This window comes from Podarcis tiliguerta (genome assembly GCF_965153285.1).
Source record: "Podarcis tiliguerta genome assembly, chromosome: 9".
NCBI classification, from domain to species: Eukaryota; Metazoa; Chordata; class Lepidosauria; order Squamata; family Lacertidae; genus Podarcis; species Podarcis tiliguerta.
In genome coordinates this window covers 23067859-23093026 of record NC_139542.1, presented here as the reverse complement: position 1 = coordinate 23093026, position 25168 = coordinate 23067859, and the positions used below count along the sequence as shown (strand labels likewise).

Below are 25168 nucleotides of genomic sequence, written 5' to 3'. Positions count from 1 at the left end.
TTCTTTCTTTCTTTAAAGCAACACAAGTCTTCAGTCTTCATGGCTGTAGAGCAAAGCTGAATCACATTATTTTGATGTGTTTTCAAAAGCTGTCTCATAATTCTCAGGCACCGTCTTATGATTTTCAACTTTAGAGTAAATCTACTATCCTTGCAGCTGCACACCTCCTTATAAAAGGCACTTCTGTTGGTGTCACAGTGGGCCACAACCAATTCATCAGAAAATAAATACTATATATAAATGATACTGAAAGTCAAACTAGACATGAGGATGGCAATTCCCTCTGTTTACACACAATGAGTAGCAGCAGAAAGGGTGATGGGTGAGAATCCTCCATACGTCTGTTGTTGCAGCTTATTTTGCTTCGTCTCTGCTAATGGAGCAATTACGTAACTTTAGAAGCAATTCTAACTTCCAACTGGTAGAAGTGGAGTGAAGTGGCAGAGCTACCACCACATTCGAAACTCTGTTGCTAGTGCCAACCAGAATGTTTTCCCCCTCATTCTTTGCTGTGCCATCTCCAGGCTAGTGCAGCAAATGAACCTAGATCAGGCCCATTGCTGGTACCTGGACAGGTTTAGGATCCAGCAGATCCTTATCTGGACCAGGTCTGCTCCCTCTCCACTTCCAAGATTTTGGAGGTTTATACTGGTTACCTGATGGCAGTGATCCACCCTCACACCTCTTCTGCTGTGAAAATTGGACCCAATTTCTTTTCTTGTCTATACAATCAGGGCAGTTGCACATTTAACTTTGAGAAATGACTGGGCAGCTGCTCTGCTCAGATGCTCAAGATCATTCCACAGGGCCTCCATATGATGAGATGCTTTGAAAATGGGAGATAATGGGCTTCAGATGGAAATGGATGGGTACTTCCAACCAGGTAGACTTCGACTCATTTGTCTGAAAGTCCGTGTTAATTATGCATGCATGGGATGTGTCTTCCTGGGCCTAGAAGCATTTGTAAGGCAGCCAGCAGTGATGGATGAAATGCAAGAACAAGATCTAAACAGCCCCATTAGATTGCTTCTATCAGATCGTTTCTGCTCTGGGGTGTTTGGAATGCGGGCTCTGGCTCAAAACTTCTGCTAGCAGTCCAAGCATATGCAGCTGATAGATAACTTTTAGGAAATATTGTTATATACCAACAGGTAATAAAGAAGGGAGAAAGGAACATCTTGAGTCAATCAGACATAGCTCCCCCCCCCCCCATATCCAACATGTGCCAGCATCTTCATGTGTGTGCAGTCTAAAAATATGCAACTGTATGTTCATAGTTTTTCCTCTCTGCTAGTGGGGAGGAAGCACTAATTGTTTACAGTCATAGACTCATAGAATTGTAGATTTGGAAGGGGCTACAAGGGTCATCAAGTCCAACCCCCTACAATGAAGGAATGTTTTTGCCCAATGTGGGGCTCAAACCCATCACCCTGAGATTAAGAGTCTCATGCTCTACCGACTGAGCTATATAGGCTCTATCTCAGGACAGGGGAACCTTTGGGCCTCCAAATGCTATTGGACTTCAGCTCCATTCATCCCTGACCATTGGCCATACTGGCTGGGGCTACTGCTGTGCTGAAATCTGTCCTACCATTTTCTCAAAAGGTTCCCTCTACTCCAGGAAAAAGGCTTCCATTATCCTGCCTCATTCTCAGGACAATTGAGGATTTCTTTAAATTTCCAATGGATTCAGGGTTTCACTTACTTTATCATGCACAAGGAAAAAGCTGGTGGTGTTTTTTCCCCTTTCCAGCAAACATTTCCTCAGTCTCACTGAAGCCTTCCTGGCTGCCTGCACTTCCTAATCTGCAAAAACCCCACAGGAATGTTGGAACTGCCACAGCAGGGATCATTCAGTCTGCAACTTAAGGGTTATTTTTGTTAATGTTAAAAACTAGCCCATAGGGGCAGAAGTGCTGCTGAGCAACCAAGCAGAGTGGAATGACTTTCACTGAGGCACCATATTATAAATACACAACCAACCAACCAACCAATAAAGTAATAAGCAAATTTGAAGAACCCGCTTACAGTATGTAGAGAGATTTGGTAATTTGTTTGATGACAGAATTTTAGATTATTTTAGTTACTTTTAAATAAGGAGCCTGGGTTTTCTTTCATGCTACATTGTACTGTTCTGTTGCTTCCTTGTAAACCAAAATGAATAAAGTTAAGAAATCTGATAAGTATAACCCAATCCAAATAAAGCATGGCTAGCTAGTGATTAGTGGGTCATATTTGTCCCACAAAATGATTTGCCCTGGTCCCTGGGAGGTGTTTCATAGCACCATTTTCATTTCATGATTATAAGCTGTTTCCTCCTCCAACAACCAATGTGGCCAATATGGTGCCCTTCATTGTTGAACTCTTACTGCCATCAGCCCCAACCAGCATGGCAAATGCTCAGGGATTATGGGAGTTGCAGCCCAACAACATATGGATGGTCACATGTTGGCAACCATTGTTCTGCAGCAATAAGCTCTTTCATGAGTCCTTAATGGAATGATTCCAACCCGCTAGGGTACCACTCCTGCCATCTCTTTCTGGGAGCATGAATGAAGAAGCCATAAGCAGCTGGATACTAAATTACGTTTCCTTCCAGGCTTGGGAAGTCAGCTCTCTCAGAGCCAAGCCATTCATAAAAACAGTCAACATCACTGGACCTGCCAGAAGATAGTTAAGAGGGGATGCAATGAAAAATGGTTGTTCAACTGGACAGGTCTGATGGACGATTAGGGCAAAAAAGAGGAAATGGACACAGTTTTGCATGCCATCTGCATGTGTATGTGTATAGATGGGTGTGATTTCTGAAATAATTCCTGTAATTTAAATAGGAATAAAATGGCATAGACCGGAAGACTGACCTGGTGATCGGAGTGCTTCATCATTCTGCTGTTCATGGGCATCTTCTGGTCTCCCTTAACCTATCTTTAAACTGAACCTGGGCTAGGAAGCCCTTTAAGCAGGATGCTGTCCTCAAACAGTCCTCAAAATAGATGATGGCCTCTGTAAAGTAGAACACATGATGGCCCTCCTACTGGGAATGTCAGGGTACACCATGTCATTCAGATCATTCCTTTAGAAAAACCATTAGCCTCTGCTAAGCAAATCCCTTTTGAACCCCATTTTACTTTAAAGTTGCCAGTCTGATTAACCATGGTCTTTGACAGTCGCTTGGATGTTATACCTTGCAATCCGTTTTCCCCCGCACTTGTCACAAACATTTCAGTTAAGATTTCTCAAGGAGGCGGTCGGGATTTATCATAGTAGGCAGACATTCCTAATTTGTTTTTTGGTGGGATGTCGGCAGCTAATTCCTGTCTGGTGTATTACCTAGCTATCTGAACAAGGAAAAGGAAATGGGTAAGATTTGCACATTTTCTGTTCCTCTTAATTGCACTGTGGAAGTAATCTATCCATATATATTTGCCACCAATTATTCAAGAACATTAATGTGATTTACAGCCAACTAAAACACAAGTTTATTAAAATCAGTATGTTAAAAAAACACAACCTATAATAAATGCATATTAATAAAAACAACCATGACTCTCAGCATCCTGAACAAACTACAGTTGGCAGGATTCTTTGGGAGAAGCAATGACCTTTTAAAGTGGTATGATGCTGCTTTAAATGTATAGTGAAAATGGGTACTTATTATTTTATGCCGGAGGACCTTTGGCTGTCCAGATATCACTGAGTATAATTCTCATCAGCCCTAGCAACTATAGCCAACGACTGAGGCAAAATAGTAGCCCGATTTGTAGTCCAAGAGCACCTGGAGGGTCAAAGCTTCCCCACTTTTGCTTTAACACAAAAGAGAAGGCAACGTGTTATCAGACAGCAAAGCTTCTATTGGCAAGGAGTTCCACAGGGCAGAGCATGCCACACTGAAAGCTTGGTCCTAGTAAAGGCCAGCTGAACTACAGGGTCAAGTGAGACTACCAAAAGTGCCCCACCAGAAGACCTCAGCAATCAAGGCAGGGCATAAGGAGTCATAAGGAGTCAAGCAGTCCTTAAGGAACCAAGTTGTTTAACGCAAGAGTAAATTAGTAGCCAGTGAGAAGTGCTTCTAGATGCTATTTCTGCGTGCCACCTCCAAACATTTCAGTATGAATGTGTGTGATATTCAACTGTAGTCCTACTCAGAGTAGACTAAGTGAAGCTAATGCACATTACAGTCATACCTCGGGTTACAGACACTTCAGGTTGCGTTTCTTTGGAAGTACCGGAACGGGTTACTTCCAGGTTTCGGCAGTTGCGCATGTGCAGAAGTGCTAAATCGTGCTTTGTGTATGTGCAGAAGCACCGAATTGCAACCCGCGTGTGTGCAGACGTACTGCTGCGGGTAATAATAATAATAATAATAATAATAATAATAATAATTTATTATTTGTACCCCGCCCATCTGGCTGGGTTTCCCCAGCCACTCTGGGCGGCTTCCAACAAAGATGAAAAATACACTAATATGTCACATATTAAAAACTTCCCTGAACAGGGCTGCCTTCAGATGTCTTCTGAATGTCAGGTAGTTGTTTATCGCTTTGACATCTGATGGGAGGGCGTTCCACAGGCCGGGCGCCACTACTGAGAAGGCCCTCTGCCTGGTTCCCTGTAACTTGGCCTCTCGCAGTGAGGGAACCGCCAGAAGGCCCTCGGAGCTGGACCTCAGTGTCCTCAGGGTTGTGAACATGCCTCCCGCACGGATGACGTTTGCAGCCCGAGCGTCCACTGTATTAGATTACGTTCACTAATTGCAGTGGGTCTCCTCTGGGTAGAACTTGAATAAATCCTACTTTGCTTATACTGGGGGGAAACCATATGTGTTTCAATGAAGACAACAACTGTCTACGGCAAAGTGCTGCAGCAATGAGGGGCTTGTCCCCAGGCCTTGCACAATATCCTTTTGTGCTCTTTCCCAGAACAAATCTAACTACTTTTTGTGTTAAACTCAGTGCTTTTCGTCTAGAAAAAAAGGTGCTGGTACTGCATACCCTCCAGTGCCCCCAGGGGGGAAAGCACTAGTTAAACTGTATGTTCTAAGTTTGTGTGTGTGTGTGTGTTTTAGAAAAGAAAGAGAATTGTTTCCTTTAACAGCAACAGAAAGCCTCCTCTCCGTCTGATATTAACGTTTGATGGCGGCTTAAGATCACACAATAAAAGTCAGGGTGGGCTCCATCAGAAAAAGTTGCGTTTCACAGAACATTTGCTATTGATATGTTGGGAAAGTGGCAGACTTGGTGGGGTGGGGGCTGCTGGGGAGAGCTTGCATGATCCATTAATAAGAAACAGTTTGGCACACTAGATTACTAAAGCATGGCTAATCTCTCAGCCAAAACCCACACATTCTTCATTTGTGTTTCCCAGCCTTTTTTCAGCTTGTGTGTGTGTGTATACACACACATACAATACAGAGGAACTGGCTAATTAAATCTTGGAAAGTAAATTCAGGTTTCTTTAGGCATTTCTGAAAGGGAATTAAAAACACAGTGGATTGGATTCATAGAGGATGTGCTTTCAAACAGCAGCGCAGAAAGAGGAAGACAATTGCTGTCTTTGTTACGAGAGTGCATGTTTGTAGAAAAGTGAGGAGGTGTTCTGAAATATGATGAATATATGGATATATACTCTGGAAACAATCAAGGACATTTTTCTGTTTCAACAAGCTTTTCCAGCTGGATGAAAAGGTCTCTGCCTTAGATGTTCATTTTGTATTGTTTTAAAACCTGTCTTCAGATATATATAGAGAGTGGGGGGGAGGGGAGAGAGAGAGAGAGAGAGAGAGAGAGAGAGAGAGAGAGAGAGAGTTATAGATGGGGGAACCTCCATAAATCCTAGAAATTAATAAATGGTAGGATTTTGATTATCTATAGTATTGAAGGGAAGATTGGAGGCCAGTGGAAAAATACAAGCTGAGCTTCTTTCTAAGCAAGTGCCTCACCTGGGATAGAGGCAGTGCTATTTTTATAGAAAAAGAGGTCCTGGAACTTACCACCGTGAACACCTCCCTCATTCTCTTAGAATTGCAAGAGCACCCACCTGAGAGGTGCCAGAACTGTGTTCTGGCAAGTTCTGACTTTTTAAAAGTCCTGGATAGATACATTAACATGACAAAAGGTGTTGACACCCTATCTAAGAGGAATCTTGGGCCTGGGCAGGCAGAAGTTGCCATGGTGATAGGGCGTGTGGGAAAAGAGAGTCTTTAGAGCAAGGTGTGTTGGGAAGGAAAGGGGGAGAACAAAAGGAAGGGATTCATCTTGGGCAGACCGGCTGAAGGCTGGCTGGGAGAGATGCCTTGCAATCCAGTGCAGAACTGCTGTGGAGAACAAGTCCCTCTCAAAATGACGATGCTGTAAGATCTGGACTCCCTCCATGCAGGCTGAAGGTACAAATATGTGAATAAATCCTATTTCTTAAAGTTATGACAGCCTTCACACCACACCTTCAATTCTCCAAAGGTGCACAAACTCTAGGTATTCACCTGGAACCCCCTGGAACCTTGCTATCGCTTCGCAGAGAGTGGCGTGGCACCCAACTTCTATATTTGTAAATCGTTTTGATGCACGTATACAAGGTGATCCATAAATGTATAGTTATTGCTTATAATATTGATGATAATAATTTACTGAGTTGCTGCTCACACTCCTTTCTTTGTTCACTGACCTCAGGTTCTTTCATATCAGAAGAGGTGTTTGTTGGCAGTTGGAACTGAAGCTATCAGAACCAACCATCATAATCAATCAGCATTTTCCAGGGACGACAGGCAAAAACTGACCAAATCTCTGGGTTTGGGCTGGAGACCATTTTTTTATGACAGTTCTCCTGCCTAGAATTTGTGTTTTCAACATACTGTGGTGTTGGGTGGAAACAGAACTAATAAGCATTTGCTTTGCTTGGTTTAGGGGCAATTGCCATAGTGTAGAGGGAAATTGGTGGGTTGGCGAAACAGAAAGCATATTTCCTCATTTGTATTTCATAATGTTGGCATATATCATGGTATGATACCTTACTTACAGGCTTCCCTTCCCCCGGTCTTCCACTCAAATGAATTACTGGATGTCTTTGTTTGCCATAAGAAGTTAGACTTCCATGAAACAACTTTAACGTGATTTACAGAAGCATAGCTATGTTAGTCTATTATAGCAAAAACAATAGAGTCCTTTGGCATCTTAAAGACTAACATATTCATTGAGGCATAAGAGTTTGTGGACTAAAGCCCACTTGGTCGAATCGGAGGCCATGGGACTCTTCGATGTTGTTTTCTCTTTTAAAAGTTGACATTCAAAACTTCTCTTGTTCTTTTTGGGGCTTCTGGGTTTTAGAAATTTAAGTGTTCAACTTAAGCCTTCCATCCTGGGGCCTTGCAAAGGTTTTGGACTCCAGATCCCATCACCACCAGCCATCACGGTCAATGGTCAGGGATCATGGGAGTTGTAGTTCAAAACATCTGGACAGTATCTACCAGGTTGGGGAACGTTGGTTTAACTGTTTGGGAAGCATTGTGAAAATCACATCAGATGTATATTGCAAGGGTATTGCTTTGCAGTTTCTTTGCTGATAGCCTTTGCATTTCCCAAAATCCATAATGCTTTGTTTGGTGCCTGTGGCAGAAGTCAAGTTTACCAATATGAAGTTGTAGAATATCAAGTGAATGTTCTCTGCCAAGTGCAAGCTCAGTTATCCGAGGTAGCAGGATTTTATTATTTATTTATCTATTGCATTCACATTCCCCCCCACCCCCAAGTTGCTCAAGGTAGCATATGTAGTTGTCTCCCACCATTTTTATCCTCACAACAACCTACACAGGGATCCTAAAGAAAGAACATGGAGGTGTGGGAGGAATAGTACCATGGGAGCAAAGAATTTGGGAAAATAAAGGGAAGGTAGCTTGTGCAAGCCTTATATACCACTCATAATATTTAATATTTCATTTTGGTGACAAGTTTAGTTAACTGCTCTTAAATTAGCATGGTGACTAGCACAGATGTAGAAATGATCAGGCATAAGTTCTGTAAATATAACAGAAAAATAGGATATAAACATACTGGTATCCTACGCAGAAAAAACTTGTTTTCCTTTTCTTCTAGAGTGGTAGAGTGGTAGTAGAGTGTTCTACTAGTCTCATTGACTCTCTGGCAAGTTTCCTGCATTCAGCTTTCTTTTATTTAAGAAGAAAAAATCGTATTGTTCATTTTTATGTCTTTTTTTAGCTGGTTACACCAAAAAATTCCCTCTTGACCAGCTTTTTTATAGGTTTCCCCCCACCCCTTCATTTAACTTGCCAGAGTTTATGCTCCCTTCTGTTTTCTTCATTTGGACTTGACTTCCAGGATATATATATATATATATAATTTGCTCTAAAACTTCTAGTAACACTTCAATTTGCTCCTAAACCACATCTTTCTAGACTGATGTAAATTGGTCCCTTTCTCCCAGCTCATATGGGTCATTTCCCCAAACAGGCAATTCAGACAGCCTTCCCTGATGTCTCGTTTGTTTTATTCTTTCAGAGGACTGTGAAGAGCAATGAGCAAGAAAACATGGAAAGATGTACTAGAAGAAAGCATGCAGAAATGCAGAAAAGGCGAAGGAAGTGTAAAGGAAGAACACAAGAGAGATATTGCAATAATATTGTCCTCTCAGGATCCAAATCACAGCTTGACTCTTTAGGCCTCCTGCCTAGATCTTTAATGTTCATTACTCTCAGGCTGTTGGCTGAATGATGTTAGGAGATCCATCTTCTTGCTTGGCCGGGTTATGCCACGATACAGGTCTCATTCACACACAGTTCCAACATGTTTCCTTTACATGTGGTAGGCACTGAAGAAAACCTTCAGCTCATCTATGTTTCTGCTGGCACCCTGCACCTTTAATATGAACTGGAGCCCAATATGTATGAAGGTTCTGCTAATGCAATCCACCTACTCTGTAGGTTGGGTGGTATCTGAAGAAGAGCTACTCTGGTAGGCAAATTACTAGCACTACAGCCTTCTAGTTGCATTGAAGTCAGAAGCGGCTAATGCCCTGATGCTATGCATGTTTATTAAGTCAAGTGTGCAGGAATTGAAATCCATAAGCAACTCGATTCAGAAAACTCCATGGTTCGGTTCAGTCCATTCCCTTCAATACAATGAAGACTCAGGGTGGGCAACAGCACACCATGTGCCACATTCAGCCCTTGACTTACTCTGTGTGCCCCCAATGCCCTCCCTTCCAGCATCTTCCAAATCTCCCTTTGATCAAGTACCAGCCGACATGGCAACTGAGCTGCCTATGGAGAAATAGATTGCCTTGTTCTTGCTCCAGCAGATCGCTTTTCTTCCCTGCTAAGCTTAGAGAAAGAGAAGCCTCTTTTTCTGCTCCTAGGATGCCAGTGGAGAAACATATCATTCTGTTCTTGCCCTAGCATCTCACTTTATTTCCTTGCTAGGTTGGGGGGAAATGAAGCTTTGATTCCCTCACCCATCATGGAAGGAAAGGAGAATGGGAATTATGTGATTATGTGAATGGGAGGGAAAGAAAGTGTGGGATGGAAATGGATGACGTTCAGTCAATAGAGCATGAGACTCTTAATCTCAGGGGTGTGGGTTCAAGCCCCAGATTCCTGCATTGCAGGGGATTTAGCTAGATAACCCCAATGGTCCCTTCCAACTCTACAATTCTATGACTCTATGAATGTGTGTGTGAATTAGCATGAAAAAGAGAAATGGAGAAAGGGAAGAGGGTGGTGAAGAGAGAGATTGAGGGAGAGAAAGAGAGAAGATGCTTCCTTTTTTTTTTTTACTGTGCTTTGTGTGATGATGATGAACTGGGGAGTTTTGTAATATATGGCTCTGTATTTGTGTGAATGTAGATGGATGGATGGATGGACGGATGGATGGTAAAAAGGTAAAGGACCCCCGGCCAGTTACATCCAATCAAAGGCAACTATGGGGTGTGGCTCTCAACTTGCTTTCAGGCCAAGGGAGCTGGCATTTGTCCACAGACAGCTTTCCATGTCATGTGGCCAGCATGACTAAACAGCTTCTGGCACAATGGAACACCATGACAGAAACCAGTGAGCATGGAAATGCCATTTACCTTCCAGCCACAGAGGTACCTATTTATTGACTTGCACTGGCATGCTTTCAAACTGCTAGGTCAGCAGGACCTGGGACAGAGCAACAGGAGCTCACCTCGTCATGGGGATTTGAACCGCCAACTTTCTGATCGGCAAGCCCAAGAGGCTCAGTGCCACCCACATCACCCATGGTTGGATGGATGGATGGGACTGTGAATATGAGTGCATGTAATGGCTGGATGAAGGAGACATGGGGTGCTTGCCAACTTTTGACACACCCACAACTACTTTGTGTCCCCTGGCTACTTTCCCTTGAAGGTAAACTACCCTAAAAGCAAAAAAAAGATTACCCACTCTTGAAAACACTGTGATCCTAAATGAGTCCCAACAGCAGCAACAACAAAGCTTCCATTTCCAAGTTAGCATTTAAAACTAATGTTTAGTGCACTCATGCTTAGCTGGCTTATAGAATGGACAAACTTCAGCATAAGTATGGCAGCCTAAATTGCTTATGGATTGCACTATGGTTATGATGCATAGTCAGTCAATGCATTACTCCTGTTAGTAGAATGACATCATGAAGCCTTGCCTTTAAATGTTTGAAGTAATGTTACCGTTTTGTTAGACACAACATCTTTGAGGCAAATAATTGCTTTTGTGTGTGGAACAAGTGTCGTTGATTGTATTTGTCAGAAATTCCTGGTTTGTGAGCAGGAATGATGGCAAGAGAACTATGCTGCCTCAACTGTCCTAATCATCCCATTTTTTGTGGGAGTTGTCCTAATGACAAATCAATATCCGTGCCCGTAACCGAGTGACACACATCAGGGAGAATCAGGAAATTGACAATCTTTTTCATAGACTGCAGAGTGAGTAATGTGGCCTGATTCAGAAGACTGTTGGTTAAGGAAGCCATTTCGTATGAGCCATAAATGGAAACGTATCTGACATGGGTGCAGTAGGAAAAATGGGGAGGCAAGCACAACAGATCCAAAAGCAGATGTTTCTTGGGCTGCTGTTAAATACTCTGCATCTCAGAATGCGAATAAAGAAGTGGGAGTCCTAATGGTAGTTTGGTCTGGCTGCAGAGGCAATGAGGCTCAGCAAGGAGGCACAGGTGATGGAGCTGGGCATCCCCCTTCCCCAAACTTCATTCCAGCTTTGCTAGTCACATAGAAATTTCCTTCCTCTTCCCTATAAGTAACCAGGACTTCATACTCTCTTCACACACTTTGCTTGGTCCACTGTTATTATGGACAACCGGGGAATGTCTTTATGACCTACAATATATTTTTCAATTGGTAATTAAATAAAACTGCGAAGGGAGCACTTTGGGGAGAATACGTCAAGGGATGAGCTCTTACTATATATGGCTTATAAGAGTTGCTGAATGGGATGTCAGAAATTCATTGCAGCTGGAAAGGAAAATTGTAAAAAAAAAGCTTCAGAATCACTGAACAATACACCTTTATTTTTTCATACAACGTCTTTCATTCAGTCATTGTCTCTGAAACTTCACAGAGAATGAAAAACAGATTTCATTTTTTAAGAGCAGGTAATGTTGTTTATTTAAAGGGGGAAATATGCAGGATCTGAAGGAAAAAAATGACCTCATGCTTGTGTAAGTCAGGTATGGTTGCATTTAAATGATCTGACTTCCTAATGGTAATGCAGCCTAAACCAGAGTGAATCAACAGAAAGATCACCAACATTAGTCATACTCTGAGTTGGCCTGCTTAAATGACTGGACCATTGATTTCAATGGGTCTATTATGACTATGATGTTTGGATACACCCTCCCATGAAGATGAGTGAGATGCTGAAGTCCTATGGTGGTATGCTGGGCAGGGGCAGGGAACTTCAGACCTGGGGTAGGTGACTGTCCACTGTATCTGGCCCTCAGAACTTTCCAGGACAACACCCTCTCTCTCCAAGGCCACACTCCTAACCAGTCCTGCTTTTTATCCTCCCCTAGTATTTGCCTGTCTGGAATTAGGGGAAGGATTTGATTCAGTTCACTGATCTAATTCACAATTTTTTTTGAAACCATCCAGGAACCAAAACACAGCCATCCTTTGAGATTCACACTTCTCTCAATGTTGTAGTGCAGTTCTCAGGCCAGCTAATGTGAGCAAAAACCATATACATGAGTAACTTGTGCATATAAAGCATATATTGGTGAAAATAACATATAAGAACACACACTTTAGGTTGGGGAGGAAAAAATGAGACATTGAGATAAGTTGAAATTGGCAGATTTGCCCATCCCCATCTGAAATATGTCCTTGAACTGAGTTGTTGCATCTTACTTGCCTGGATAGAAGATAAAGAGATGTATGTTATTGTACATGTACAGAAGTATCTGTCTTGCTAAAGCAAAGCCTATTATAATAAAAGACATGTCCCATCTGACCACAGACATGTGGCCCTTGCAAAGTTCCCTTGGCCTGAATAAGTTTCCTCACCCCTGCAATAGAGTGCTCCACTTCAGGCTGCGTAGGAGGCATTCAATTTTTGAATGTTCCCCAGAAAGGAAAAACACCCCAATGCAACTCTTTATAAGTAAAAATCTAACATATCAAGGGGAAGACTATACTGAATTCTTCTCCCTGACATGCTCATTTCCTACATGCAGGAAGTTGTTTAATGTAACAATAATTCAGAAATGGTATTTCCCATCTGCGGTCTGAAGTGCAGCCTATAGTTCAGAGACTATCTCTGTCTCACCTGAGCCTGGCCTGCACATGCAGGAGGAGAATGCGATGATTGCACAGGGATTAGTCCTTTCAGACCTGAGTCCAACTCTTTCTACACTATATGTGTGTGTAAAGGTAAAGGTACCCCTGACCATTAGGTCCAGTCGCGGACTACTCTGGGGTTGCGGCACTCATCTCGCTCTATAGGCCGAGGGAGCCAGCGTTTGTCTGCAGACAGCTTCTGGGTCATGTGGCCAGCATGACTAAGCCACTTCTGGCAAACCAGAGCAGCTCACGGAAACGCTGTTTACCTTCCCGCCGGAGTGGTACCTATTTATCTACTTGCACTTTGATGTGCTTTCGAACTGCAAGGTGGGCAGGAGCTGGGGCTGAACAATGGGAGCTCACCCCGTCGCGGGGTTTCAAACCGCCGACCTTCTGATCAGCAAGCCCTAGGCTGTGTGGTTTAGACCACAGCACCACCCGCGTCCCTTATGTGTGTGACAAACGCCAATTTACCTGTACTCAGCTCTGAGGCCTTTTCTGACCCCATTCCACCTCCTTCTCAGCACAGCCTGCATCTGGCTAGGATTTGCTGCTAAAGTTTTCAATTGTTTCCATGTAGCATCCAATAATGTCGGTCTTCCTTCTGATCCAATCCCTCACACTGTCTTAGAAATTTAGAATGCCACCCCACCTTCAGAATTACTTAGAAAGCATTACTTTGTAAGATGTTTCTTACAGACGGTCAGATGCTCTTCAGAGGAATTCACCCTCCAGAGCAGGGCAGGAAATCCTTTCTGGAGGAAAAGGAATTTTAAGGCTCAAGGACTCTTGGGAAGCTACTTAATCTGCTGCATCATTTAGATCTGAGTGCAGAAGAATGTAGGTGCCTATGGAGGGCACTAGGGCAAGTGATTAAAATTCACTATTGGGGTTCCACTTCCACAGCTTCTCGGAGCTGAAGTCTTTGTCTGAAGAGAGTAGATAGAGTGAATGAATGAGATAAAAGGAATTCACAGTCTTTAAGTCCAGAAACAGTGTAAATAAAATGGGATAGCATGTTTTGGACACTGCTTTATGGACAACCTCTTCCGGCAGATATTTAATAGATTCACAGAATTGTAGAGTTGGAAGGGACCGCAAGAGGCATCTAGTCCAATCCCCTGCAATGCAGAAGTCTCAGTTAAAGCATCCATGACAGGTGGCCGTCCAACCTTTGCTTAAAAACCTCCAAGGAAGGAGAGTCCATAACTTCCCAAAGGAGACCGTTCCACTGTCAAACAGCTCTTATTGTCAGAAAGTTATTTCTGATGTTTAGTCGGAATCTCCTTTCTTATAGATTGAGCCATTGGCCAGAGCAGGAGAAAACAAACTTTCCCCCTCTTCCATGTGACAGCCTTTGAGATATTTGAGGATGGCTATCATATCTCTTCTCCGTCTTCTCTTTTCGAGGCTAAACATATCCAGATCCTTCAACCGTTTTTCACAAGGCTTGGTTTCTCAGACCCTTGATCATCTTGGTTACCCTCCTCTGCACACGTTTCAGCTTGTCAGCATCCTTGTGCCCAGAAATTGTGGTGCTCAGAATTGGACACAGTGTTTCTGGTGTCGTCTGACCAAAGCAAAATAGAATGGTACTCTTATTTCCTATTTGCAAGGCATATTTTGAGTGGCTTTGCTCAGTTTTGATGAGAAGGCTCCTTTGGTGGTGGAAAGTGGATCAGCCTTCCTTCCTTTCAGGAGCTCCACTCCAGTCCCACTCACTTCCACTCAACATATATGAGACATTAGGTGATATTATGGCTAGCTATGGAGCGCTTGCCATTGCTGACAGCCAACTTTCATCTTTTCTTAAGACCCAACCCACTACCCTCAGTTCTTAGACAGTGTCCATGGCCGTCACTCTTTCTCCATGTCTGGGAACTTGCTGTATCCCAGAGGTCTGTGATCCTGTGGAGTTTTTCCTGTGACCCTCTGAGGCCCTCCTCAAATCTGTCCATTAAAAAAGAAGTTGCTTTTAATTAAATTGAATTGCTGCTGTCATAGCATTAAGTTAAAACAATGATGCCCAAAGAGGTTTCTCCCCCAATTTTCCAATTTCTTTTTAAATTTTAAATATTTTATTGATCACTTCCATGTGCCCCCTGCTGTGATTCTGTGATGCCAAAAGGGTATTTGTGACCTGTCATAACCTCCCCACCTTGAAATTTAACATCTCCATGCAGAATATAAGAATGATGAGAACAGCAACAGCAACCATGTAGAATATTGAAACCATCACTCGCATTTTGGTGTGGTTTAGATTTCACAAAAGCCTAAAACTAGTGAATAGATTTGCATATATCTAAGCCAAGTTGTTATGAAAATGTTTCTCGATCTTCCCAGGCCAAGTACACTGTTTACTACTAACTAAGCAAACTTTAGCTGATACTCCCTTTTCTGTAAATAAATACATCTGTCAAATATGAATCAAACATCCTTGTCCTTCACTATGAAGCCAAGGAACTTTGAATAATTAGAGGAAGTTGCCTTACGCCACTCAGTCTGCTACACTGATTGGCTGCAGCTCTGCAGGGCTTCAGAGGCCATTTTGGCTGTGTGTCCTGGAAGACCTGCTCCCTTGCGTTGCAGGACTTTCTGCAGCTGGTCTGGAAGGGCAGGGCCCTGACTTCAGCTGCAAAAGCTGAGGATGCTGAACAGACTGTTGGGCTGTAGTGTTGCTTAGTTTGCAGCTGTCATTGATACTACTATGCTGTTATTGATACCCAGTAGCGTAGGGGTTGTTTTTTTTAGCAACGGTATCAAAGAACTTTTTTTGGGGGGGGGCGGTGTGTGTGTGGAGTGGGAGATGAAATATATGCAAAGGTGTAGGGAACATTTGATCTTCCAGATGTTGCTGGAATGATGAGTCCATCATTCCTGGCCATTACTCCACTTTCTGGGGCAAGAAATTTGCTATCTTTCGCCTGGTAAAGAGGAGACTGAGAAGAGATCTGATACCCTGAAGGGCTTTCTCATGGACGATGGAGCAAACTTGGTTGCTCCTGCTCCAGAGGCTAGCATCCGAACCAATCAATTCAAGTTACAAAAAAGGAAAGTCAAGAGAAACATCAGGAATAACTTTCTGAAAGTAAGAGCTGTTTGACAGTGGAACGGACTCCCTCTGGATGTTGTGGATTCTCCTTCCTTGGAGGTTTTCAAGCAGAGGTTGGATGGCCATCTGTCATGTATGATCAAGTTGAGATTCCTCCATTCTTTCTTTCTTTCTTTGGCAATCACTGGTAGCAGAGTAATATTGTCTTCCATAAACACGGTTTTAACAGTGAGTCCGTAAATGACTGTGGAGGCCAGTTCTGGATCCACACGTCCTTCCACAGTGGTTTCCAGGCAGGACTTGATCCCTCGGGGTCCCTTCCTACTGGACAAATCTATTCTTCTTCTGGTTTACACAGGAAGCAGAATAATGGGGGGCAGCAGATTTCTTGGTTACAGGGAGAGTGTATGGATTTGTACTACTTGAGACTGCCGGAGGGAGTGGGGACACATGTTCTCAGTACTCCCCAGCTGTGCTAGCTGGGACTGATGAAAGCTGCAGTGCCAGACATGTGGAGGGCACCAGGTTGGCAAAGGCTGCTGGAAAATCTCCCACCCCCGCCTTGAGGAAGATTACATTTCCCCAGCCCCTCCGTGTGAACGTTTTCTGCCAGTCGAAATCTTTTCCACTCGATCACAGCAGGAAGACTTGGAAGTAAATCCCAGTGACTTCAGCGGAATTTACTCCGAAACCCCATCAAAGAAAAACGTCGAGATGTCCCTTGTTTGTACATCAGCGCTCGGTTCTCTGCCTGGCTATCTTCCTTCCTGCCGGTCTCCGCTGGAAAGAGCCCGTCAAGTTATCAGCCCTCTTCTAGGCAGATGAAACATTTCCTTTTCATCTTCACAAGGTGCTGGTTGTGTGAGAGGCGCCTATACACAGAGAAGCATAAACTCCCAGATAAGTAGAAATTTTTGACTGTGTTTCGGGGCAGGAACTCCGGAGCGCCACGTTCCGCATAAATCTTTGCAGAAGGATCGCGCCCCTCAGTCCTCTTTCCTGGGAGTAAACACCATGACCATATAAGCACTTAAACCTAGTCTGTCTGACATGTGTAAACCATCAGTCCATGGGACTACCTCAAAGGGTGTCTAAATGTCCCCCCCCCCCCCCCCGCAAAAGGGGATTGGGTCGTTTTCATAGAATTAAAGAATTATAGAGTGGAAGGTATCTCAGGGTTCATCTAGTCCGACCCCCTGCTTATCTCCTGCGAAATACGTCCCGTAAATTTAATAGAACTTTCTTCTCGCTGCTTTTATGCTGTAAACCAATACCCATTTTCTTGGGAGTAAGCCCCGTTGAACTCCGTGCACCATCTTTCTGAGTAGGTACGCTCTCATCCTTCTCTGGACAAGGGCTTGTTGCCCGATCCCATGCGTGTTTACTCAGAAGCAGATCCATCCCGGGCAGATCCCATGGGGAGGAGAAACTTGATTCAGATTTGCTGCTTCTGGTTGATAACAAATGGGAATTTCTTGCGCCCAGGAATGGGGGAAACCGTTGAAAGCTAATGTTCGGGACCACGGGGCAACCTCAAAAGCACCGTCCTGCGAGGTTGTGTGTGTGTGTGTCCTTATATCCTCCTTAGATCGAGATTTCCTGGATCAAGAGGATTCCTATGCTGTCACTTTCCTGAACCAGGCGAATCCGGAGGAGAACTCCAATGCCCGTGGTATACAGCCCAGTCCTAGCTGTGCCTACTCAGAAGTAAGTCCTGTTGAAAATGAGGCTTTCTCTCAGGTAAGTGGGGTTAGGAGGATATCCACTCGCTTCTGAGCAAGGCACCTATAAGGTTGCACCCTTGGCGCCTCTTTACACAGGGAGGAAGGAAATTGACCAGAAAATGCAGCCTCTCCGCTCCTTCTCTGGGTGATCTGAAGTAGACCGGGAAGGATTTATGAGCCTTGTTGTTTAGCAAAGGGCCACGACAAAATCACACCCCCCCCCTTTAAAAGAAAGGACTGAAATGAAGAAAGCTGGAGCGGATCTTTGCGTGGAAGAAGGACTTGAACTCCGCTCAGTTCTGCAGCTCATATTCCTCGGCTCAGAATATGTTCGTCCCAATGGATGTGTCTTGCACCTGGCTCCATTTGGGGGATCTAGTAAAAAAGAAAGCAGGTGAAGGCTGAAGGCTGCCCCCCCCCCTCCGGATCCCATCCCACTCCTTATCGCAAGGACAGTCATCTCTTAGAACATATATTCTTATTGATTTATTGCGTGTATATCTCATCTTTTCCTCTAAGGAGCTCAAGGTGGTGTACATGGTTCTCCTCCTCCGCATTTTATCCCCACAACAACCCTTTGAGGTAGGTCGACCTGACAGGCAGTGACTAGCCCAAGGACACACAGGGAGCTCTATGGGATTTGAACCCTCGTTTCCCAGATCCTCGTCCGACAGTCTTAACCACTCCACCATCGCTGCCTATAAATATATTTTGAGAGAGAGGAAGAGGAAAGAACTTACGGCAACAGCAAGCAGACAGGTCAGTCCAATGGTCCTTCTGACCTCAACCCCCTTGGACTGCGGAGTCTATTATATTTGTTGGGACTATTACTCTACTCTACAGCTGCTTACCGGATGGAAGAGGAGCGCAGCGTTATAGCTCAAGGCAAAGGTGTCCTCGACTTTCAGAGATCCAGTATCTCTTGCTGCCTTGGACCCAACCGTGGTACACGTGAAGCAAGCGGAAACTCCAAAACCCGAAGTTCACCAGCCAAAGATGCCACAGAAAGCTTTCCAGAACTTTATCAGACAAGAAGTTTCGCGAAGCAAGAGGTGGAGGGGACCGGGGTTTATTTTATTTTTTTTAAGTACCAAAATTAGAAGGGTGCTGTAGCATGAGATCGTCCAGGCTCTGAGAGAGAAGTGTGCTTCTCTGAGCACATGCAGAGAGCCCTCCCCGCCTGGACAGGAGAGCTCCCCTTGAGTAAGAGCTCAAAGAATCATAGAATTGTAGAGGTGAAAGGGATCCGAGGGTAATCTAGTCCAACCCCCTGCAATGCAGATCGGGGATATATTAAATAAATGCCCATGGGGCACTGAGATAACTTTCTAACAAGGACTCCTCAACCTGATCCATACAAGCCCGCCGAAGCAAAGAATGGAAGCGTTTTGAATTTCAGCTCAGCCAAGAACAGGGGAAATATTTTGATGGATTCGAAATCATAGGTGGTGGGTTATTTTTCAGGCAATGGGTGGAGGTGGGGAGAGAGGCTCAGCTTGGCTGCACCCAGAAATAAAAGCCAAGGGTCTCCTCTGGCGTCAGGGACAAGACCCAGTCCCGTCGGTTCTGTTGCAGCAGGAAGCAGCTACAAGGAGTTGGGTGGCCAGCAGATTTGATCGCAGCAACAGCTTCGCAGGGCCAGAGCGCACTTGGCCCGGCATGTAGCACTGGCGAGCCTCGGTTGGTGGTTGATATCGAAATATGCCCTTTGCAATATCAGGTGTAATGCGAGCAATACTGCCAAGTCCTGCTGATGTGAACTGCCCCGTTGGATATATTTTAAAGGTTGCAGAATAATAGCATATACTTATATCATTTGTATTTCATGGAGGTCTGGTCTGACTTAGACAGAGCTCTCTCTCTCTCTCTCTCTCTCTCTCTCTCTCTCTCTCTCTCTCTCTCTTTCTCTCTCTCTCTCACACACATTTTCCTTCATATCTATATATGACGAGTGATCGCCTAAGAAGAAGGTATATATACTATGAAATGCGCCAGGGAAACCTATGAGTTTCTCAGGTGCCCCCAGACGCCTAACAGTTTAAGCGTAACTAGAAAAATCCTCACCCCCACCCAATCCGTTTCGGATTCCGGAGCTAACTGTGCAGTGTGTTCGCCGGCGACAAAACCCAACTGAACAAAACGTTGTGTCAAAGGTTTGCAGGCTTCCGGTCTCGCACAGAGCTCTGAGTGCAAAGCGAGGAAGCGTTCTGTGCCTCCTGACGCCTGGCAATCCTGACCGGTCCCCAACATTTCTTAGAGGCGGGGGGGGTTCCATTTCCAAAAGAAAACGAGGGCTCTAACCTCCCTAAAAGCCCTCTTACTATGAAAAGAAAGGGGTTTTTTTTCCCGGGTAGGGGGAAGAAAGACCGCATCAGAGATGAGTGCGAAGGCGGGAAGGTACTTTAGACACGGACAGAGACAGGGCAGACCGTTTTATTTATTCCTTCTGTACTCCGAGGGCTCGAGAGGAGGAGGAGGAGCAGGAGGAAGGCGCCGGGTGGGACTTGGGAGGAGATGTGGGGAGTGGGAGAGAGGAGGGCGTATGAGTCAGCTTCCCTCCCTGTCAACTCGGCTCGGCTTTTGGGGGGCGGAGGGAAAACTGCGCCGGGGGAAGCTATAAAAGCGAAGGGGGTAGGAGGAGAGCTAGGCGAGTTGCCGGGGACCTGGCTGGAGCGCGGACCGACGGGACGGACGAGGCGCTTGAATCCACTTCTGCCCGGCTAGGCGCGCTGGGTCCTTCTCCCCCAGCCACCCACCCAGGACTTTCGCCTGACCTCCCCTCGGGATGTCCGGGACCAGCTAACTGCAAGCGCGAAGGAGGCGAGCGTGTGTCCCTTTTCCCCCGACGGAAGCGCGAGCGAGAGGGCGCTAAGCCCGCCCGCCCGGCCAGCCATCCAGCCTTGCCTCGACCGGGAGCGGGTCGCCTTGGAGTTCGCCCCGCGGGCTGCTCCGGCAGCAGCTAGAGGCGGAGCAGGCGGGCGGCGAGCAGCGACTGCCTTCCTTTCGCTCACTCCTTCTCCAGAAGCGCAGCCGCTGCCGCAAGGACCGAGCCGCCCGCCAGCCCGCCCCCTCCAGGGAGCGCTTCTCGCGCCAGGCTCCTCGGAGTCTTTTCCAAAATGCCATCTGGGGGGCTTTGATGTGCATCGCCTGCGCTTCCGTGAATGAGAAGAACATCGCGATCTAATAGAAGAAGAAGAAGCAGAAGGTGCTTTGAAATATCTATATAAAACGCACCAGTCAAGCCAAGACCAAGACCCACACCCCACCCACCCCAAACCCCGGAAAAGAAGCGTCAGCCTTCCTTTCTGGGGCGAGGGGAGATGATCATGCTGAGCTGGAATCAGTTCTCCACGTCGCGCCCTCTACTCTTCCTGGCCGCGCTCCTGGTGGTGGAGAGCTCCCAGCTAGACGGCACCAAGGTGAACTCTATCAAGTCCACCCTAATGGGCGAGACGCCGACGCAGGCGACCACCAACAGGTCGACCACCTTCCACCAAGGATTGGCTCTCGGGAGCAGCAAGAAGGGCAAAATCTTGGGCCAGGGGGGCAAGGGGCTGAAGCATTATCACCGGCAAGGAGAGGTAGGAAGCCATCCCTGCCTAATTCTCTTTCTTTCTTTCTTTCTTTCTTTCTTTCTCTCTCTCTCTCTCTCTCTCTCTCTCGGATACCATCCCTGCCTTTCTCCTTTCCCATCCGGTTTGCGCAGCCCGCTCCTCTGCTTGCAACCAAACTGCTCTGTATCAGCCCACATGATGCTCCAGGAACTTAGCTCTAACCCTCTTTTCTTAAAATCAATCAGTCAATCAATCAATCAATCAAACAAACAAACAAACACAAGTTTCAGGTTTAGGGGGAGCTCCTTCCCTTCTCAGGTCCGTCCACAGCATTCAGAGATAGACTGCTCCTGAACATGGAGGGTCTCTTGTCTTGGGATCTCTAGCTAGCAGTGGGTTGTAGCCGAATGCTGGTCTTACTCAGAGTAGACCCACTGAAATTAATGGACTTAAGGTACTTGGCTGATTTGAATGGGCCTACTCTGCGTAGGACTTGCACTGCATGCAGCCCAAAGATAAAGAAATAAAAACATGGCAACAGAGTAATGATTGCCGAGCCCTATCACAGTGTTTTCTCTCTGTTGTGTGTGTGCACAAATAGTACACTTCGCAGGGGTGTTGTGAAGATAAAATGGAGGCGAGTGGGACTCATGAATGTTGCCTTATGCTCCATGGAGGAAATGTGAGATGTATTACATTTTGCACAGTAGTAGAAACAGTGGGCGCTACTAGGAAGAATGATAATTTTTCATTGTTTTGCTATTTGTTGTGTGACATTAGTGCATCCAGTTGGCAGAGGTGCAAAATTGCAAAGTTGAGCATGAAATCAGAACATTGTAAGACGATGATCCTAAGCCGGCTTGATTGAAATCAGTGGGACTGAGTGCTAAGCGCTTAAGGGTAAGGATATAAATGTGTCTCCAATTATAGGAGAATAGTTGTTGCTCTCCTAAGTGAGAATAAGGGCATCAATGCTCACTCTCATAATAGAGGTCAATAGCTGGAGAGCCCAGGAATCAAATTCAGCTCCTTGACAGAACAAATCTCCACCACATACACTCACAGTAAGAGAGACATTAGTAGCTGTGGAAAGAAGACTGGTTTCTAGTTTATCTGGGGGGTGGGGTGAGACAGGAGCTGCAACTCTAACTTCCATTCCACTACTGAAGTGTCCCCACACCACCAGATCAGTTGCTAGCCAGGGTTTGGGAGTCAAAACGAAGGTAACTCTGGAGATCTGTGATCCGAAACTGCTCCCCTCCATAATAGCTGCTACTGGTTCCACCTCTCTAAGCCCTGGTGCAATTTGCGCACACACCCCAATAGCTGTTTTTAATTTATTTACTTTTTAAGTGTGGAGATCTGATAATGGATCTCTTGCGCCACGTCTGTTTTGGCCCTTAGATGTTCATAATGTAAGTTGGCATTGTTTTTGGTCATACCTGGTGTGGTAAGCACAGAGGAGGTGCTAACTGGGTGGTAACCCATCCAAGTTTGCCTGACAATAAGGTTTCTTTTCCTCCTGTCCCATCTTCCCAATACTCAGGGGATTATTAGGGATATTATTGAGTCATGGGATTTCTCCCCTTGCCTCCTGACTTGAAGAGCTTTGGTGTTCTGCATTCCACAAAAAAAGCAAAGGGCATAGAAATTTGTGTATTGTTGGTGATCTGCCCGGACAGTGTTTGGCTGCTAAGGTAAGACTGTTTGATATGAGCCACAAGGAGACAGACAGTGCAGCAGCTAAGATTCAGTCAACAATGAAAGGGGCACTGGGTACTGTCCCTTTTGATCCTTAACAGGCTTTTTAAAAGAAAAGTTTGCTGACCAAGTGACCGGCTCTCCTAACATTTTAACAGTACCTTCTGAATAATAGGATGTACGGTAACAGTTTATGATGGAATATGTGGTTACAAGGTAGGAAAATATATAATATTTGGGGAGGGGGTGAATCACAGATTCATTGTTTGAATCTTGACCCCTTTCCTCCATTCTGTTAACTGCAAACAGAGTTAAAGATGTTAACAAAAGATGTTACAGCAGATTACATTTTAATGGGATGGTATGAAACATGTCCTGCCATTCACAACTGAGTGTAATTGACAAAGTGGCATCCTCAAGGAAGGAAACTTCCACCAGCCTTGGATTTAAGATGGATAGTAAGTGGAGACAGGCACTTCTGCCATGAAGGATTGTAATGCCAGCTAATGGGAGAATTAATGAGCATTCTGGCTTGTTTGTTTGTTTTTACCCATTGAGAATGTCGGAAAACAATGCTGGAATTTAGCCCAGACTACAGACAGTTACACTAGATCAGTGAATGAAGTTTTCACCATGTATTTGTGATCATTTGCTTCGCAAGGGTTCTGCTTCATTGGTGGATAAGGTAGAAAACACAGGTATTGCAAAAATAGTTTGATCTTGTACCTAATAATATGCACTATATTGATAGGATTTTCTCCCAGTGGGGTTTCCAATAAAGTGTGTTTTTTTAAAACAAAACCCCCAATAAAATAAAGAGGGTCTTGCTTATTCCATCACAAAGTCATAGAGCCATCCCCTCCCTTTTCCTCTTCCATTTCAGTCTCCATGCCTTATACCATGCTGCCCCATGTGGTTGGATCGATCTCCTTTACATTCAGCAAATGACTTATGAATATTGTAAGCGGTATTATACAGAGTCAGTCCATTGATCCAGCATGACTCAGTCCATCTGCCCAGAATCTTCAGGGCCAGACAAAAGAAAATTCTAGCTTTGCTACCTGAAAATCCTGCCATTCAAGGTCTACCTAAAATATCACTCATTCCCTTTAAGCTCTTCACTGGTAATTAATTTTGAGCCAAGCCCTCTCTAAAGTTCCATCTTAGCCTTACCCTCACTTAGAATCATAGAACTGTAAGGTTGGAAGGTACCATGAGGGTCCTCTATTCCAGTCCCCTTCAATGAAGAAATGTTATGCACCCTGTACATTATTTACAGTGTGCATAATAACAAATAAATACCCACTATAGCAAAGTAGTTGGGACAGAAGTAAGAGCTACGGCCAAGGTTGCTTTTCATTCTGTTTATTCACTGACTTTTCATTCTATGAAAGTCAGTGTCTGGGATGCCACTGAACACGATTTTAAAGGGTCAAATAAAAAGACCCAGAACAACATGACATGCAGTTTGATGAAGTTCCACAACAGCAGTGGAAAACTCATTTGCTACTAAAATGAGGAGGATGGCAAAAGCCTTGCCTTCAATGAACTCCTGTAAACCCTTTAACCATTTGCTTTTGCCTGGAATTTTATTTTGAAATAGTTATAAATGCAGACAATGGAAAGGAAGAATGCATTTAACAATACAAGAGGTCCACTAAATTAAGGGAAATTGACTGGTTGCACTCCTTAGTCCATCATGGGACAGTGAGAGTAAAACAGCCTGAGGAGAAGCTGATTAACTATCAAGAGAGTTTTAACGTGTAGGTTGAGTAGCTGAATCATGGGGTGGGGGGAATATACAAACATCCTTGATCTGCTTGAGAGATCCTTGAAGGGCTTCCATTTAGATGATAAGTGAAAACCATAGTACTGTAGCATCTTTTCCTTTCAAGTTGAGATTCCTTGCTTGTTGCAGTTGCTGATATTTTTATCATCTCACAACTTCACCCCTGTGTACAATTGCCTAAGAAGGTCTTTATGCAGCAACCAGGGTGGCTGGGTTTAAAAAGATGATGCGAAAGTCGCCTTTAATGTACAGCATCCACAGCCGTTGGGTTTAAAATAATGCCATGCAAGAAAACTTTAGTACATGACAATTGCCAAACGTTATGATTTATATGATAATTTCAAAGGCGTTCCGCTCCTAAGGAAACACTATTCAAGTCAGTGTTGTTTTGGAACTGGGGTTTCACACAGTGAACAAAGATTCTAGCAAATTGTATTGGATCTCCCTATCATTGATGTAAACTGGGGTCAGTTCACCCAACAAAAGCAAGTGGCAAAGTCTGGACTCTTCCACAAAAGGCTTCGGGTCGGGTATGATTCATTTCATTTCT

General features: G+C 44.7%; 1 protein-coding gene and 1 long non-coding RNA gene across 2 annotated transcripts in view; both read left to right on the top strand.

Moving 5' to 3' along the window:
• Positions 1 to 3292: 3292 nt before the first annotated feature.
• Positions 3293 to 8651, top strand: LOC310685145. Its single transcript, XR_014515097.1, has 2 exons — positions 3293 to 3360; positions 8508 to 8651. It is a non-coding gene; the product is annotated as an uncharacterized lncRNA (long non-coding RNA).
• Positions 8652 to 19952: 11301 nt separating this feature from the next.
• DKK2 (dickkopf WNT signaling pathway inhibitor 2) overlaps positions 19953 to 25168 on the top strand; it is a 57415-nt gene continuing 52199 nt past the window's right edge. Inside the window, exon 1 of the mRNA XM_083456845.1 lies at positions 19953 to 21155. Coding sequence (XP_083312971.1) covers positions 20895 to 21155 — 261 coding nt within the window. The 5' untranslated portion in view covers positions 19953 to 20894. The remainder of the gene's footprint in view (positions 21156 to 25168) is intronic.